This window comes from Neodiprion virginianus, chromosome 7 (genome assembly GCF_021901495.1).
Source record: "Neodiprion virginianus isolate iyNeoVirg1 chromosome 7, iyNeoVirg1.1, whole genome shotgun sequence".
Lineage (NCBI taxonomy): Eukaryota > Metazoa > Arthropoda > Insecta > Hymenoptera > Diprionidae > Neodiprion > Neodiprion virginianus.
This window is the reverse complement of record NC_060883.1, coordinates 22,910,139-22,928,786: the sequence shown is the minus strand read 5'-3', so window position 1 is coordinate 22,928,786 and position 18,648 is coordinate 22,910,139. Positions and strand designations below refer to the sequence as shown.

General features: G+C 35.7%; 2 protein-coding genes across 20 annotated transcripts in view; one reads left to right on the top strand and one right to left on the bottom strand.

Annotated features, from left to right (window-relative positions):
* The window catches only part of LOC124309584 (phosphatidylinositol-binding clathrin assembly protein LAP), a 37,237-nt gene extending 21,015 nt beyond the window's left edge, over nucleotides 1-16,222 (bottom strand). For 11 of the 19 annotated variants that reach the window (XM_046773319.1, XM_046773326.1, XM_046773330.1 and 8 more), the window contains exon 1: nucleotides 15,204-16,222. In XM_046773319.1, the coding sequence (XP_046629275.1) occupies nucleotides 15,204-15,333 (130 nt within the window). In that variant the 5' untranslated portion in view covers nucleotides 15,334-16,222. The remainder of the gene's footprint in view (nucleotides 1-15,203) is intronic. The other 8 variants (XM_046773331.1, XM_046773332.1, XM_046773339.1 and 5 more) reach the window with 5 other exon arrangements.
* A 113-nt stretch (nucleotides 16,223-16,335) lies between these two features.
* On the top strand, nucleotides 16,336-18,578 carry LOC124309586 (probable arginine--tRNA ligase, mitochondrial). The gene is made up of 5 exons (XM_046773342.1): nucleotides 16,336-16,498; nucleotides 16,577-17,747; nucleotides 17,835-17,962; nucleotides 18,044-18,267; nucleotides 18,357-18,578. The coding sequence occupies exons 1-5, from the start codon at nucleotides 16,463-16,465 to the stop codon at nucleotides 18,505-18,507; spliced, it is 1,710 nt and encodes a 569-aa protein (XP_046629298.1). The 5' UTR covers nucleotides 16,336-16,462; the 3' UTR covers nucleotides 18,508-18,578.
* Nucleotides 18,579-18,648: the final 70 nt, after the last annotated feature.

Below are 18,648 nucleotides of genomic sequence, written 5' to 3'. Positions count from 1 at the left end.
TGACCTCTTCAACTCTGAACTGCAACTAGAACGAATTCGTTCACTCGATAATTTAGCCTGACCCGGTCATTACAGACATATTATACATGTATATGTATATACAGTATACGTATTATAAAAGCAAATCGTGATAATAGTTCACTCTAATATGTATAACAACGTGATCTACGCTTGTAGGAAATAAAAGTGTAGCTAATTTTTCCGGCAAAATCGATTCGCGCTTATTGCTGTATCAATCGTAAAAGACCAGAAAAGCCAAAAGAAAGAAAAAAAAAAAAAAAAAAACGGTGACGTAGAATTTTTCAATTTTACTGTCGATAGTTGAAGTTCAAATTCAACAACGAAATTCCTCCTTCACAAAATTCATCAAATATTTATGACAAAATTTCATTTTTTACTCGTTACAGAAAATGAGATTATTTTTCAGCCTTACGGGTGCCGCGTGTTATTTTTAAACGATATTGAAAACCGGTTCAATTTACTGCGGTACGAAATAAATTTGAAGTAATGAAAAAAAAAATAAATAAATAAAAATTTACACAACTGTTGTATTATATCATCATCAAATTACGCTACTGTCAGGAACATCTGGTTGTTCTGGTTTCCTTCGAATCGCTATCGTTTAAATAACAAACGGTATAATTAATCGACACGATGTCTGTTTTCGATTTTTCTCTAACAATAAACTAAAAACAATAGCAAATCTGCGATACAATGTTTCATAATATATATATATATATATATATATATATATACACATATACATTGCTGATACATTATACGTGACATTATAACGCCAAGGATAAAAACAACATATCGCAGCACTGTATTTCAACGTTCGTGAATTAAATTAGAAGCCGTCGCCTCGTCGAACCGTAACCTGATTATCGGCGTACTATTTTCATCGATCGTTGTAATCGATATTGTAAAACAAAGTGTGCATACGGAGATAGAAAACCCCTCCCTCAAAATCACAGCACGCGGACTTTCGTCTCTCCGTTATTTTTTTTTCTCATTTTTTATTTTGCCTTTCAAATTACAATACCAATACTCTACAGAGTCCTCGTGACAACCAGATGCCAGTAATTTTAACCTGTAATCCAAGATTCGTTGATATATTTAAGCAAACTAATGTATACGGTCTGTTTATTTATCCGGGCGTTAGATTAGTTTGAAAAAAAGAAATGCACGCAACGGAACTCGGTTTATTGTTTCGTGCTTTGGCGATAAATTAATCATTCACTTCAACGATAAACTCGGTTGAAATAAGTGTTGCATTCGTTATTTTACGCGAAAGAAAAAAAAAAAAAAAAAATTCTGATCAACATTCCTTGCTATACCGTGAAGATAAGATATTACGCAACAATTTAGAAAAAAATCTGAATCTAAGGGAAATGAAATTGAACGCTGAGTGATAATTAAATAAATAATAATAATAATAACAATAAAAGTCCACGTGATACGTGAAAAGAAAAATTTAAAACACCTAATTTTGAATGTTTCATTAGAGAAATCGTTATTATATATATATATATGTATGTATATTTTTCGTAAGTAAATCGTTTCGCACTAATTGCGTCAATGAGTTAGATTTTCGAATGGTTTCTTTTTTTTCTACCAACGGTCGAGTTTGAGAGAAAGGAAAAAAAAAAGAAAATTAAAAAATTCTCAAGTATACGATTTGGAGAAAATTAATTATTTTGCAATGAAATTATGCGTGATAATTTTTGGACGAAAAAGGGGGGAAAAAAAAATAAATAATAGGATAATATGATTTTTCACTGACAATTTTGTCAATAATAGGATATAAATTACAGTCGATAGAAAAATATATATATTTTTTTTGACTACGTCTCGGAAACTTTTCAAGTTACATAATTCAACTTGATTGGCCTAAATGGGAGTTTCGATTGAACGAAATTTTTGAACCGATCGTACTACCCATAAATCGCTGAAAACATGGTTCAATAATAAATTTTTCACTCTTTGTAGCACCGATTTGTGAACAAAATGAAGGAGGAAGAGAGAAGGAGGAGGAGGAGGAGGAGGAGGAACGGTATGAAAAGGCAGTAGTGGATACGATATGTGTGGCCAAATGGGAATCAATACCTGGTGGAGAGTATAAGGTTCTCCTCTTGACTGACACTGGACTAGTGACACATTTTTTATCTCTCTCTTTCTCTTTTCGTTGACGGAAGGGAAGAAAAATCGTTCCTCGAGAACGCATTCGTTCGGATTTATACAAAAATTTACCCTCAAACCGCGGAAACTTTTTTTAAAAATATTTAACCCTTTGAGTCATAGTGGTAAGTATTCTTACCACATATTGTTTAACCACCTTTTTTGTACATTTAGACAATTTTGAAAACATATTTCCTTGCGGTTTTTCGTTATATCCGATAGTATACTGATAAGTTTTCAATACTCGGGAGTAATTGTTGCGATATCATATGTAAATTATTGTTGCTAGAAAAAAGTTAATTGAAAAGAATCGTGGAGATTGAAGGAATAATTCATTACCGATAAGGTTACCCCTCTACACGTCTACATGGTTTACATAAATTATAATTTTTCGGTGTCACCGATTAAGAGTCTGAAATGTGATTGAAAAAATTGAAAAGTTGAAAAAATCCTGCGACATTAATTCATTGGTACAAAGAGTCTTTTGGTCCAGAATCCCCCCCCCCCCCCCCCCCCCAGCTCGAAACGATGAAAATTCGTGTATGAAGATGAGTTGTGGATGAAAAAAGAAATATGGAAAAATAGAAAATAGGAATACAAAAAAAAAAAAAAAAGAAAAAGCGAAAAACTAGGGGAAGGGTAATTAGGAAGCTGCGGCTATCTTCTTTAAGTATTGATCGCTAGGGCGAAGCCAAGCCCAGCTCTCTCACCCTTCTTCGCCCCCGATTCTTCCAACGTGTAGTGGTGGTGGAACAGCGTATATATATATATATATTATAGGATAAGTACAGCGAATGACTCGGATATTTTGAAAGTGACACCGTTATTTGTGCGTTACATGTAAAATGCACTACGTGCGAGAGATAAGAAAAATGGGCAATTGGTTTTTTGTTCGTGTTGCACAACGTAAACTGTCGTCGCCTTCTCGGTTATTATTATTCTTTCACTATAAATACTGTGTACAATACTAGAAACTTGCATTTTTATTTCTTTTCTATCTTTTGTCTCTGCACATAATTTTCGATTAAATATATAGGTATGTATATATATATATATACATATATATGTAACATCGTACGTGTATCTGCAATATACATGCAACATACGTGAAAGTTTTCACATGACGAATAACGGGGTGGAAAAATTTAAGGAGGAAACTTAAATTATTGCTATAATGCGAGAGGTTTTATTCAAGTTATTGTCGTTGGAATGTTGAAAGAGAGACGGAGAGTGAAAAAGAAAAAAAAAAAAGAGAATGAAATGAAACGAAAGAAGAAGAAGATAAATGAAGAGAAAAGAAAATTTATAACTGCCAAAGAGAGACGTTGTGAAATATTAAATAACTAATAATTTCATTGCGAAATATCAACCCCCCCCCCCTCCGCATTCAAAAAAATTCTCAAAGTTGTCACGAAAATAACAACAACAATAATAACAATAATATTTGTATCTCAATTTAGAGAATCGGTGCATAAATAATACAATTTTTTCGTCACTACATTAGAGTATTTAATACAATTGAAAGGGAGGATAAAAAAAAGACTGCAAAAAGAATTTTTTGAAGAAATATTGACCCTGGCACAAAAAAATAAAAAATGTATGCCACTTCAAGATTTTCTCAATTCCAAAGAATCGGTTTGTTTATGATTTTCTTGACAGTGTCGATAAAACTGCTAAGTACGATATTTACCTACATATAATATGTTATTCACAGACGCTGTGAAAATTTGATAGTAATTTGTTTAGACTACATACAGTAATATACATATGCGTAATGATAACAAAAACAACACCAATAATTTGACAAATCCAGATAATTGCAAGATGATGATAATTATATAATTTGACTTTCGTGTCGTAAAAATATAGGTAATATATATATATATTGGTAAACACAAGTGTTTATTTTCGGATGGCTACAATTAATATTTCAATCATTCCTCCTTCCTTCTTCGTTCTCCCCTGCATATTTATACACATGTACATATTATATTGCATGTATAATATATGGTGTAAAACACTTCTCTGCCAAATGACTAAAGTACGACACGTAACTGATTGTAAATCTTGATCCGATCTCAAGCCCGTTTACTCATCCTCACGTCTAAACGCGCATCATCATCGCGACCTTGCCTGAGTTTCCGTTCATCTAATTATAAACGGTGCCGCCGGTTGCAGCGGCAGAAAGACGACGCGTGGAGAGAAAATTGTACGAGAGAGCGAAGTGGCCGTGATGACGATGACGATGACGATGAATGGATCCGCGTGCTTGTTTATTGCTCGCTGCCCTGACGGTCGAACCCTGCCGTACCTGATCTATTACACCGGGAGAATCTCTTGAAACTTGAAAACGAACCGCGCATGCGCCAAATAATTAAATCTCATTGGTCGGCGAAATCTTCCCCGCGGCGATATTCTTGGCTGGGACGCAGGCGGGCCAACCTACGCAAAATGTCTACGTTTGAATTTTCAAAGAGCGTATAAAGCATTAAATTCCGATCGTTCTTTGAAGAATCAACTTTCCGGCCCGACGACAAATGCTTCGAAAACCTTTCCGAGTCGCTACCTCAATTATTTGAGATTCTAACCTCGAAAATTCGTATCAACCACATCGCCGGCGGAAACAGTTCGACGGCTGAAACTCGGGTTGGCCAGTCTGCGCGAACTGCCGATAAAACTCGCGCGTGCGCGGTTGATTTTCAAGTTTCAAGAGATCGTCTCGGTATAACATAATCGGATCTATTCTGCATAACATACAGCTCATATTACTCGGGCAGACCTGAGGAATAACTTGGCGCAAGTTTAATATAAATCGGCACACTGGTTCTCGAGTTTATCGATAACAATCAAAAATAAAGTTTTATCCGTCAGTATATATATATATATATATAATTATTACAAGAAGTAAGTGAGTATGTTAAATTAACAAAGTCTCATGAAAGCTATAATTTTACCAAATTCTTCACAGTGTTATACCTTCAATATATTAATGACAACCTAAAAAAGATATGTTACAATTTTGTGGCTGATAAAACTTTGTACGAGTATAATAAATTTATATGATATTATAACGTATAATCAGGTAATGAATCTCTTCCTTCCAAGATCTTAATTTGTGTGTTGATACTTGACAAGAGAAAAATTGGAAGATGAGTAATAAATAAATTAAAAGAACAAAAGGGAGAGAGAGAGAGAGAGGCGGTAATAAAAAAAAAAAAAAAAGGAAAAGAAAAAGAGCGTGTAAGAGAAACGGTGTCGACGCACCTGCCGCCCACAAATTACACCTTGTTTACACTCGTTATACCGTACGTTCGTTTCGATCCCTCCCTTCTTCCTCTTCCTCCGATCGTCGGTACAGGTAGGATAGTTTATAAGTAGGATAAAGAAGCTTTGCTAGCCCGAAGCAAGCGAGCGAGCGAGTGAGCGTAACTAGGATCCTCAGTATAGTGGTCATTCACCTGTCGTTTGAACCCAGTGATAGAGAGACACACGCACACCTTTGAGGTCACGTGGCAGTCCTACCTTTACCGACCGAGTAAACTCGCCATTTTTCTTCCTACATTGAACAAACATGCGAACGGAAATTATTCAAATTTCTACCTTGCATCGCTTCTCTTTCGTAACGGAAAATCGTCGAAGGAATGTGTGGTTTTTTTTTTATTTATTTATTTTTTTCTTACACTTGTAACTATTCCCAAATTTTCCCCGATTTCGCGAACGAAAAAGTGCACAGCTTAGATACTTTGAGCGATTCCGGAGAGAATGAGGAGTAAAATGAGCCAATCGTGAGATTGTTTTTATGCAATATTGATATCGCTAGACGAGAACCGGTAATCGCAATGATTTCATAAATAAAAGATGCTCGATTTTCGGTACATGATTAAATTTCCTGAATTTCGTTACGAAAAAGCGACGCACCGTAGAAATTTCATCCCTTTCCGTTCAGCTCTGTTTATTTAATATAGAATGAAAAAGGGCGAGTTTCCTCGGTCGGTAAGAGTAGGACTGACACGTAATCTTAAGGTGTTTAACGACTCGTCAGACTTACATTACGGATGTGTGAATTGGAGGTGAATTGAAAAAGGTAGAGCGTGAGTGCCAGCGTTATTATTTCTTTTTGTCTCTTCTCTTCTTCCTTTTTTTTCAGAAAATAAAAATTACGACCAAATTCACGAACATGTGACTATACATATACGCGATTCGTACGCGTGACGTATCTAAAAATTGGATACGTTATTTATTTGAAGCGTATATGCATACATACATGTGACGTGCGTGATTCTTCAGCGACAGTGGAACTCTTTGTGTTCTACGAAAGAATATAACGAGTTATTCATCGTTTGACGCAGCGGCTGAGTATTCGAGAAGGGAGGGAAAGAGAAAGAAAATAATAATAACAAAAATAATAATAAAAAAGCAGCAAACGTCCTCCGCATGTGCGTGAAATATATGCGTAACAAAGAAAATTTACGTGTTTTTTATTTTCCTGATTGTTACGATGAAAAATCAATCTTCGTTCGTAAAATCGTACAGAGTATATATATCGATCACAAAATGCGAAAATAATCCGTGATCGACTTTGCGTTTTTATAATATTGCGATCCCAGTTTATAAATATTCATTCTAATCACGCGTGTAATATATATATATATATGTAAAATTTTCTTTCTACAAACGACTTTCGCCGCAATTTCCATAATATTGTCGATAACTTTTCACAAAATAGTTACGATACATTCTTTCCATTCAATGATCATCAAGTGAAAAAGCTTTGGAGTGCGAAGAGAAAAATGAGAAAAAAAAAAAAAAATTTTTAATATTAAACTAAATTTCTTTTTCCTTCTGCTCATCCTCGGATTTTTTTAATTAGAGTGGTAAAAATCATTGATATACCTTAGAACTCGAGGCAGAAAAGGAGAAAAAAAAAAAAATCAAATAAAATAGAAGAAAATAAAAAAAAAATTCCATACGCCTCACGTGAATTTGACTCGATTACATTTGCGAGTAAATGAATGAAATAATGATAAATCAAATGACGAGCATGACGCACAGGGGATGCATATTAGCGATATGCGTGAAAAATATATTCACGCTGCGGCACGATATACGATGTAATACATAAAACTATGTGCATGCATAGATATTTAAGCGGGGCTACAAATATATATGTGTGTGTGTGTGTAATCAGCTTGTTTACGTTGGGAGGCGGTATTAATTATATACTCGACAGATATGTAAATATGCATTACATGTATATATATATATATATATATATATAATACATAATTATACATATAAATATATTTGTATAATCAATAACATTATTGCAATATACACATGCTACTTTCTTTCGCGTACAGAATATTTTATCGTTTGTTTCCGTCAAAACAGAAAACGACAAAGATATAAGACAAGAACGATTAAAAGAAGGAAAAAAAAAAAAAGGAAAAACCGTTCTCACTGTGTTTTCTACACAATATATATATACTTGCATACATTTATATTTATATAAGTGCAAGTAAGAGATAAGAAGAATACCGATAACACCAAATGTTCTCAATGTTTCCGTTGCACAGCCGTCGTGTATAATAATAATAATAATAATAACAGCAACAACAGCAACAACCGCAATAATAACAATGACAATAATCGCCAACGACAATTTAAAAGGCTTGAGCTTATCTTTAATAATTTACTTGGCGTGATCGGCGAAAAATTTTTTATGTTACATTCAATTCGAATTTTATTCAAACACATCAATACATATAAATTTTCATTTCAGTCGAGCAAATTTTTTAATATATATAATATATATATATTTTAGTTTAGAGTTTATTTTATTACACGAAAGAGGGAAAGAATATAACATTATGCGATGGTAATTTTTTTTTTTTGCATACCCTTATAGATATATATATACATATATACAATACCGCATATTAAATAATTGTCAAGTATATGAAACAGGGGTGAAATCGTCTACCGCTATTCGTTTCGTAAAACTATTCTAAAAAGTCTGAAAATTGTTCCAAAAACTGTTTCTTTACTGGAAAAAAAAAAAAAAAAATGGCATTTTGAGTGAATTTTTTTTTGGCGTTTTAAAATTGAGCGGGTCAAGATTGGATAGAAGCGGGGCGTGATTTCCGAAGGGAAAAATTTCAGGTTTACGGCTGACCGTCAGAAGAGTGGCATTGATGATAACGAATAGGTAGGCGGTTCGTGTATAGCCTACATACATCGGTGTCATCAGAAGTTATCATCAGGCGAGAGAAAAAGAGAGAGAGAGAAAGAGAGTGGCGAGACGAAAGTGAAACTAAACTCTCGGATGTCGGGGGGCGTGTCTGATATATTTATATATATATATAACACATGCCTGTGTTTTTGGCGAGACAATAAAATCCTCTGGTTATTATTAAAACACCAAGGATAAATATATTTAAGCCCGGTTGTAACTGTATTGATGATTATGGAATAAAAATAAAATAAAAAAAATCAATAATCAAATAATATAAACATAACAAGTGTAAAGATCCCGGATTGTATTACAAACATAAATGCATTCCGCAAATATTATCGATATTGATTAGACGTACGTCTTTTGTTTTTCATGAGCATCGATAAATTTCCATATTTACAGTTATTCAAGTTGAAGAAGAAGAAGAAGAAGAAGAAGAGTAAAAAGAAAATATCGTCAAGTTAAAAAGTAAAGTAAATCTCACAAACTGATTTTGCGTTGCAATAACCTAAAAAAGGATCGACGATATCGCAAAATGTTTACGCGTACCTCGTTTTTCGTAATACCAACAATATTCAAACAGTTTTTTTTTTCAACGATACCGGCTTTACTCAATTTCTCTAGTTACTATAGCGATTGAAATTTTTCTCAATGTGAGTCGCAAGAATTTTCAATTTGCCATCGTTAAGTTGAATGGTTAAGAATTATTAATTCTCTCTGTCTCTAAAAGTACGACAAAAAAAAAAAAAAAAAAAGGTGCAGACGATTCGAGGGTCGTTGAACTCGGTAAAAAATATAAATCGTCGATAATTGTTGTAGGTGGTGTTTAAAGATCGAATGTATTCATGATATCTGAACTGACAATGAGCCGCCCTTTTGCTGCCATAAGCGAGCCACTTCACGTATTTCACAGCGTCTATAACTTTAATTGAACGTCATTGACCCGATTCTTCTTGTTCTTATTGTTAATAACATTATACACGTGTACCTTTTCAGTCTTCGGTCAGGAATTGTGGCCTGATATATTGTTATAATTAATATATACCGTTCGTAATGTATAACCACAAAAAATAAAACAACAATAATAATAACAAAAATACGCTACGATCAATTTTTTTTAACATATTATACAATCAATCGCGTAAGATTTGTTTTAATTTAATTAAATGAGGAGCCGTTTGACGAACGATTTTGCGTCTAATCAACCAATTTTTCACCCTCTTGTAAATTGTAAGAAGAAAAAAAGGAGGAAGGAAAAGAAAGAAAAAATTCCTCTTGCAGTTGTTCGTTGAAAAGAATTATTATATTATAGTAATAAGCATGATTACCGAGAATTTATATTCGAATATTGTAACTAAATTATTTTTTTAAAACTTCAACAGGGTTATTTGTTTATTTTTTTTTATTCATATTTCTTCAATTTTTTTCTTCCTTCCTTCTCTTCCGGGAGACCGGAAGTCTCCTATTGTTAGCCTACATCAGCATAAAAAGCAGGTATATAACCTACGCAATTAGGATTGCTCTGGAATAAAACGTTCGTTCCAGGAAAGAAGAGAATCTTCGCTGCTGCTGCTGCTGCTTTCGTATATTATTATATGCTGTACGATTATTACGAAAGTGTGAAAAGTAAAAGTAGCGGCGAAAGTTAGTTATTACTTATCATACATTGGATCAAGCATGCACGCGTGCATGTATTTATGTTTTTAAATATAACCTTATGTAACAAACATAATTATATTAATAATTATAACAATTCCTCTATTTTACTGGACAAATTATCAATTCTACAACGAATTTTTCTTTAATTTAAATTCATTTTTTTTTTTAACTTCATTTCAATTCATGCTCCGTGCGGAGGAAGAATTTACTTATTTTTTTTTTTTTTGTTTTTAAGATTTACTTTATACATACTTGTTTAAGTTTATACACGGTGTTTTTCCTTTCTTTCATTTTTGTTTTGACAAAACGTTTGATACGCAGAGATAAAGACGGGATTTAGTTTACCGGGCTGAGAATGGCGAACTGCTCATTAACAATTTATGCTCATTCGTAACGGTTCAAATTCGGAATTTCAAACCCGCCCTATTATTACATAATTATACGCGCGCAGCGACGATCCATGGAAAATTTTGAAATATAGTAATAATTATTGTATACATATCACATCTATAATATTAACTGTGAACTTGATTTGAAGAAACTGTAATAAAAGTGATAAAAAAAATAAGAGGAACACCTAATACATAAGTATATACGTATACTGAACAATCGATCCTTTCACCCACTTAGCATAATCAACACTTTTTATTACATCACGCGAGAGATATAATGTCTCGTAAAATAATACGATATGTATTGAGAAAAAATCGTTCTACCGATTACAAGTGAAACAAAAAAAAAAAAACCGACGGTGGTGAAATTTCGCCGTATAAAAGATGATAAATAAAATTAACTCATGCGTAGATATACAAAGATAACGAATTTGAAAGGATAGAAAGAATGGAGGGGGGGGGGGGGGGGGGGGGGGGTTTACGGTATCAACGTTTCTATGAAATTGCGGAAGTTGGTAACGTTATATATATACATATATATATATAACGAAACGTTGGACGAAAAAATCATTGTTTTAGGAGCTAAATTTTTAATACATAAAAAAATGCGTTATAATTGGTTTATTATACGATTGTTGATTACTAAATTTGCGAGAATTGTAAATTTTCGACATAACGCAGTTTCGTCGCAGACATGGATCTTTGCAATAACGGTGATAACTATTTGAACGTGATGCGAGTTCATTGATTTGCGATATTACTACGAAGTGAGGTTTATTTTCATTGAAATTTTTTTTCTATCAAATCGCGAGAGTTTAACGATCTTCTCTCGTCGCGGTTGGTATACGAAGATTGTGTAAAAGAGGGGTATCCTCCCCGCCACGTCACGCTTCCTCCTCTTCCTCCTCTTCCTGCGCCGCGCGATCGAATTGACTGCTAGACGTCGTCTCGTCGCGAGGAATGTGCAGCAAAAGAAAGAAGGAACCGGGAGAAAGAGAGGAGGGAGGATAGAGTGTGATGATAAAAAAAAAAAAAAAAAAAAAAAAAAAAAAATTAAAGATCAACGAACCTCTCTTTCCTCCTAACATATTACGTATGTATCAGGGTGAGCCGAAAAAAAATAACCTATCGAATCTATGGTCTTAAAAGGACCTATTTAATGGGAAAAAAATTCTCCCCTTTGGACAAATTTTTAGCTCAATTTCTTTTTTGAAATTGTTTTATCAACAATTGAAAGGAATATTAATTTTTGATAGTGTAAAAAATAAATAAACGAGTTAAAACTCTACTCCTTTGACGAGTCTAGTTTTTAAACAACATCTTTCACACACCTTGTTTTATTTTAGTTCAAGTTTTCTTCATCTAGTATGGATATTTTCGATCGTAGATCCCTGAGACTGCATAATTCTGCTTTTCTTCGACTTTCACGGCCCGTAAGTATGCGAATTTTATATTTATATATACGTATATAAATAAGCGACTTCAGGCTAATGTAACGCATATTTGTTACAATTTCTTGAAAATTGAATCGAGATAAAGAAGAAGAAAAAGAAGAAGAAGAAGAGGGAGAGAGAAGCTCTTTCAAGGTTTGGGCAAAAAATGGAGACTCATCAAAAAATCTAACGTTCACAATATAAAATTTTCAAATACGAGTAAAGCCGAATACATACAATTTTGAAATACAGAAAGACGAGCTATAGAAAAATTCAAAATACAAACACGTCAAAGTATAGAAAGCGAGAATATAGAATGGTCGGGATAAGTAAGAACGTATATACGAGTAATTTGGATTTCTTACGTACTGTGACCGTTTTAGATTTTCAATTATCTAAATACTTCACTTTTCTATAACTCGAAAATTGAACGTGAATCAGATATCGGTCAACTTTGGAAAATTCGTTATTGCGACCCTTTCATTTTCTGAATTTCCTGCATTTTTAACACCACCCGCGTTTTTTTTCCCCACTGTTTCTCATTTTCAGGTGAAAAAAATTTCTTATTTCCGTTTCAGCCCTCCTCGGACAAAGAAAATACTTACGTCTTACTCGGGCATCATCTCGTGCAGCGTGAAATGCACCCGGTTTTTACGTAACGTCCAGAGACCCGAGAATCTCGTTGCAATATATTTTATACACGTTATATGTGCACACATGTATATATACGCACCGCCACCTTCACTTTCACGGTAGCATCGAGGAGGTTCGATAGCACGAGAAGGTTCGGATAAAGAGTCGAAAATCAATGTACCTTTCGTGAAAATTTAATCAGGATATCCTAGCAGTTCGTGTATTTGCCAAAATTTTTATACATACATATTTAATCAACGATTTGATTGAAAATAGATGATTAAATAAAAAAAAAAAATTAATTCACACGCTTGTCGTTCATACTATTTAATTAAATGTACAATTTACAAGCCGTAAGTAAAATATATATATATATATATATATATACATATTCCAGTTATCAAATTATATGAACAATTGTGTGAGTTAATTTTGTTTCTTATATTTTCTTTCTCTCTCTCTCTCTCCCTCTCCCTCTTCAATCGAATCGTCGATTAAAAACACTAATGAGAAAACTGTATTTGTGAGAAATTTACCGTTATGCGTATAAATTTTTGACATTTTATCAATGGTGAATTAGATATTTTTATTTGTCAATCAAAATCATTATACATCATCGATGATAAAATAATAGAAAATGGTATATGAGTACAGTATTAACAAAAGAAAATTGTTGCTTCTTTTAAATTCAATTTTGTTTTTTTTGTTTCGAACCGAACGAATCGTGCACAGAAATCAAACTAATCCGTTAGATTTTAAAAAATTTTAAAGCGATTGGAATGTAAAATCAATGTCCAAGGTCTAGTTTACATATTTTTTCTGTCCCTTTCTGAAATTGCCTGTTTAGAAAAATCATTCCGGAACTTACGATTATTCTCGCAATGAATTTGAGACAAGAAAGTATTGATTCTAGACTTACCGACCCCGCCTTAAGATCTGTAAATCATAATGGATCATCTCTGCGCTCTCTCTCTCTCTCTCTCTCTCTCTCTATTTTTCTCCCTCTGTTTCTCGCTCGTTCATTCTTCGAGGAATTTAAAATTCCTTCGAGAAGAATACATATTGTGCCGTTAACGAGTCCTGCTTATAAAGCAGCGAGATCCTCGTCTGTCAATTCGTACGCTATAACGTGCGTTAACCCTTTGAGTCACACATTATTGAGCTGAGTCAACTTTTGTAACAAGCTGGTGTTCCGTGGTTTTTGGGGTGACTGAATACGAACTTGAAATCAAATTTAAAAAATTCAACTTGGCATATCCAATATGGCGGATTAAAATTTCAAATTTGATCGAATACGGTGAAAAAAAAAAAAAAAAAACTCTACGCAGGTGTTTTAGGGGTTGCTGAACAATAATAATTTACATTGTACAGAAATAGCAAAAAATGGCAAATAAATATATTGTAAAGTTGTCTAGATATACAAAAATTGTGTATAAAGTACGCGGTAAGAATACTTTACCACTATGACTCGAAAGGATTAATTGAATTTCCGTCGGTATTACATAACGAACACTTCCTCCACATTTACCGACAATTATTCGCTTCGTTACAGGAAAATTTTCGATTCTCCGCAGTCGAGAGAGAGAGAGAGAGAGAGAGAGAGAGAAAGAGTATAAAGAAATATTACACAAAGAAACATTTCAAATCCCAGACTTCCTAACCATTTAGATATAAATTCTTCATTATCAGCCTCAATTAACGGTTAATTCGGCAAGGTCATTGTCACCGGTACGAGACGATAAAGAAAAAAAAAAAAATTAAGCGTTCGTTGCTCCGTATCCGTAAGTACTTTTACTACCTCATCGCCGTTCACAAATCGATAGGATTTCTTTTGCGTTACTCTTTTTATTTTTTCTCTTCGCATCGACACTTCGTTTCGTTTTACATAGCTTGAGATCGATAGTATTTTTTCTAATCCGACAGACGATTTTAACCGGGTCAAATGTTACGCCGTAATAAAAATAAAATTATTAAAAGTGCAAAGTATGGAAAGGTAAAGAAATATTAAAACAATAATTCGGTACGATCTGTCAAACGAGTTTATCACACGTGACTTTAATTAACACTCACGCAGATCGTTTTCTTTTCTTTCTTTCTTTCTTTCCGTCTTTTATTTTTTTTCCCCCCTCTTTTAATTGCTGCAGATTTCGCGTTACCCGTACATGTCGAAACTATTTTTTTTTTTTTATCTGAAAGAGGAGGACGAGTAAGAGTGAAGATTCCGGCGGCGCCGAGAAACGGACGGACGGAAACACGCAGGAACCTCATCGATTAGAGACTCAGAGTCGTCTATATGTATAATACACGCCGATATGGATCTCGTTGTGGTTAATAATAACGCGTCTATCTACACACGCACGTACAGGGTGTAGTACGATATAAAGTCACCTGTAAGCGATAGAACGACGACAGAAACGTTCAAAGGAACGGAAACGTAAGTATATAGGTGTTACCTACGTGTCAACGATCGTAAGATACAACCATCCATCCACCTGTCTACCTTACCCATCCCTGTATCGCTACAACAACGATTCGGCACCGAAACAGTGCGTAGATATGTCCTGTGATTCGTATCGAAGTAAGGTAAACACGCGAATATGTTTGAAAGGCGATGAGAGGAACGAGAGATAAATGTTGGGATAAAAAGAGCGAGTGAACTCGGCAACTCACAGTCAAGGTGCTTCTTTTTCGGTCCGATCAGCTCCTCGGTGGTGGCCTTGCAGACGGACTTTGCGAGTCCCTGACCGGCGATGCTGTGCCTAGCTGCAAGCAGCCTGTCGTTGATGGTCTGCCCGGCCATCCCAATCCTCTTTTTTCAGCGCACCGCACCCGGAGACTCACTCTCGTCCGCGATTCGAGGGGCCCTTAAACGCCGCTCTGATGATTGTTGTCAATCCCCTTGTTGGTTAACAACTTTTAGCACTGGGGCCGACCGATGACACTCGGTGTTAAACTTCTCTCTCTCTCTTTATCTGGCCGTTGTCCCTGTCACCACCTCACCACCACCCGAACTCACTTCCCCAACGAACGAACGACACTCGTCTCGTCGCGCGCGGTTGACAGCTCAGCTGGACGACGACACTGCTCTGCTCCCTGATCGACTCCGGTTCACGGCAATCACGGCGATTAAATCAAAGATGGCCGCCGCGCCGAACCACTCGACACCTATCGCGACGCGTGACGTCACTACTGGTTAGTCGTTGAGCGACTGTTATCTCCGACCGTGAATATTTCGATGGGACGTTGTTTGGAGAAAATTTTCACACGGTTTAAATCGCGGTCTCGATGGACGAGATACCGATGCTTCGAAGGTTTAACTGAATCTGGCAAGTCGGAACGGCCGAAACGTGGACATTTAATCGCCGCTGGGTGGCGCTGATCCTGTGTTTTGTAATGGCGCGAATTTTGAAACTTAATTGCTTGGTTTACTTTTGCTTGCAAAAGTATTTTGCCGGTATGAACGTGCAATTTATATTTAAGGAAAATACAAATTCACATATTTAATATCACGATGTGGAGAGTCTACATTTCTTCTTGCTTAAAAGTACGTTCTCGCTGCCGCCATAACCTCAAAATTTAACGTAAGCGTAAACGTTGAGCATAAGTATGTTTACTGTACACAGAGTATTCTTGTTGTTTTTTTTTTTAACATGAAACGAAGAAAAATTAAGTTACGAAGCGTAGAACTCTCCTCGTTTCACACATTTTCATTCGTTTTGGTTTAAAACGTTGCTTAACATCACCGGAATTCAAATTTTACGTCCAAACGAACAACTGACTGCAGCGCCACTAGCGGCTAAAACAATTTCACCACTTATCGGTTGTTTAGCTGTCAAAGCCGGCCGACAATCCTAACCTAAAATTATGCCTTTTTTGTCGAGGATTAGAATTGTTTCGACCGAGTAACGTCGATCGACGCTGACAATAAGATGAGCGTCAGAATACGAACTGAGCTGTGCAAAAAGGTGACCGAAAATTGTCCTGGTCAAAAATTTCTAACCTGATATAACCTTACCTAACCTGAAATTTGGAACTTTTTTCAGATCAGAGGATCTTTGGGAACTACTCAGCCACCTGAGGCTTTAAACTCTGCTCTTTCTTACCTCGAATTGAGACGGGACAATTCGAGCGGTGACTTTGTTGTCTCATTGCCGTTGAAAACTGGAGAATATGATGCGAGGAGTTCCGCGGATAATATCGCTTCGTTAAAGCCTGACGGTTTGTTTACTGAGGTTCGATTGAGCGGAGATAGATTAGACAATGTATCGTTTCGTTTGAACAGGGATCGCTGTATTAGAGAGATTTTGGAGAATGATTCCAGCACAATTACGATACCCGGAGTCAACAGCGGAGGGAAAAAGATCATCGTTGAGTTCAGTTCTCCTAACATTGCAAAGCCCTTTCACGTCGGTCATTTGCGCTCTACTATCATTGGAAACTACATTGCAAACGTCAATGACTTCCTATGCAACGACGTCAGGAGGATTAATTACTTAGGTGATTGGGGGACACAGTTTGGATTTGTACAGCTCGGTATTGATTTGCTCAATGTGACCGAAGAGAAGATGAAAAGGGAACCGATCAAGCTGCTTTACGACGCTTATGTTCACGCCAATAAGCTCGCCGTAACTGATCCGTCGATAGCCGAGAGAGCAAGACAAATCTTCAATGATTTAGAATCCGGGAATGCAAGGGATATCGAGAAGTGGGAAACGTTTAGGCGGTTCACTGTCGACGAGCTATCGGCAACCTACGAAAGACTCGGCGTCAGATTCGACGAGTACAACTGGGAATCAACTTACAATGCTAAGAAAATCTCTCAGATCATATCATTTATGGAATCGCAAGGTTTCCTCATCACCGACAATGAGGGCAGGAAGGTGTTTCCTTTTCACGAGAAACGCAATGTACCGATAATCAAAAGTGATGGATCAACGCTGTACATAACAAGAGACATAGCGGCAGCTATGGACAGATTCGATAAATACAAGTTTGACGCCATGTATTACGTTGTCGACACTGCCCAAAACGAGCACTTTGTAACCTTGATTAAAATACTTGAAAAAATGAAATGTTCCTGGGCAGACAGACTCCTGCACGTCAAATTTGGTAGGATCAAAGGCATGAGCACCAGAAAGGGTTCAGCTGTGTTTTTACAAGATATTTTAGATGAAACGCTGGCAGTGATGAGGGAAAATCAGATTCAGTCGCCGAGTAAGATCGTCGCGTTAACTATTCCTAAAATTAAATTAACAAAACGATGCAACAAATAATTTGAAAAAAGAATCTCTGTTTTTACAGCTACGAAAGTATCCCTCGCTACTTCCGACAAGTCGACAGACATTTTGGGTATATCTGCCGTGATTATAAACGATTTGAAACAGAGAAGATCAAAGGATTATAATTTCGATTGGAACAAAGCATTGGACGTAGGTTTTTCCATGGATAATATCCGCAGGATACTTTAGTAGAATGGAAATTAATAATTTTTTTTTTTCTGTTTCATTCAGATTAAAGGCGATACTGGGGTAAAATTGCAGTACGTTCACTGCAGGCTGACGAGCCTGGAAGAAAATTCCGGAGCAAAGTTGCCGACCGAATGCGATCCGTCGCTTTTGCGGGAGCAGATTATTGAAGAGCTGATTGCTCAAATCGGCAGATTTGATCAAGCAGTTGTTAGGTCCCACCGAGAACTGGAGCCTTGCGTTCTGGTCAACTATCTTTTCGCACTTAGGTAAGAGCTGTGGTAAAATAAATGATCCTCCGCGTTTTTGTTAAATTTTAACTAGAACGAAATTTAAATTGACCTTCCTCATTTCACAGCCATGCCATAAACAAGGGACTCAAAGAGCTCAGGGTCAAGGGAGAACCGGAGGACGTTGCCTCTCAAAGACTGCTGGTCTTTTACGCAGCCAAAAGGGTTCTCGCTCAGGGCATGAAACTGCTGGGACTGCATCCTCTGAATAAAATGTAACACGAATAATGACGATAATTCGACAAATGTACAAAGTAGATTATAGATAATTGAGTAAAACAAGTTTACAAGAACTTGCTCGCTTGTATTCAACTCAATTGCCGACAAATTGCTCCGATGCTTCAGGCAAATTTCAAATGG

Coding starts and splice junctions, on each gene's coding strand:
- LOC124309586 (XM_046773342.1), top strand. CDS start 16,463: ATGAGCGTCAGAATACGAACTGAGCTGTGCAAAAAG. Junction 17,748..17,834: donor AAATCAGATTCAGTCGCCGA/GTAAGATCGTCG, acceptor CTGTTTTTACAG/CTACGAAAGTATCCCTCGCT. Junction 18,268..18,356: donor AACTATCTTTTCGCACTTAG/GTAAGAGCTGTG, acceptor CTCATTTCACAG/CCATGCCATAAACAAGGGAC.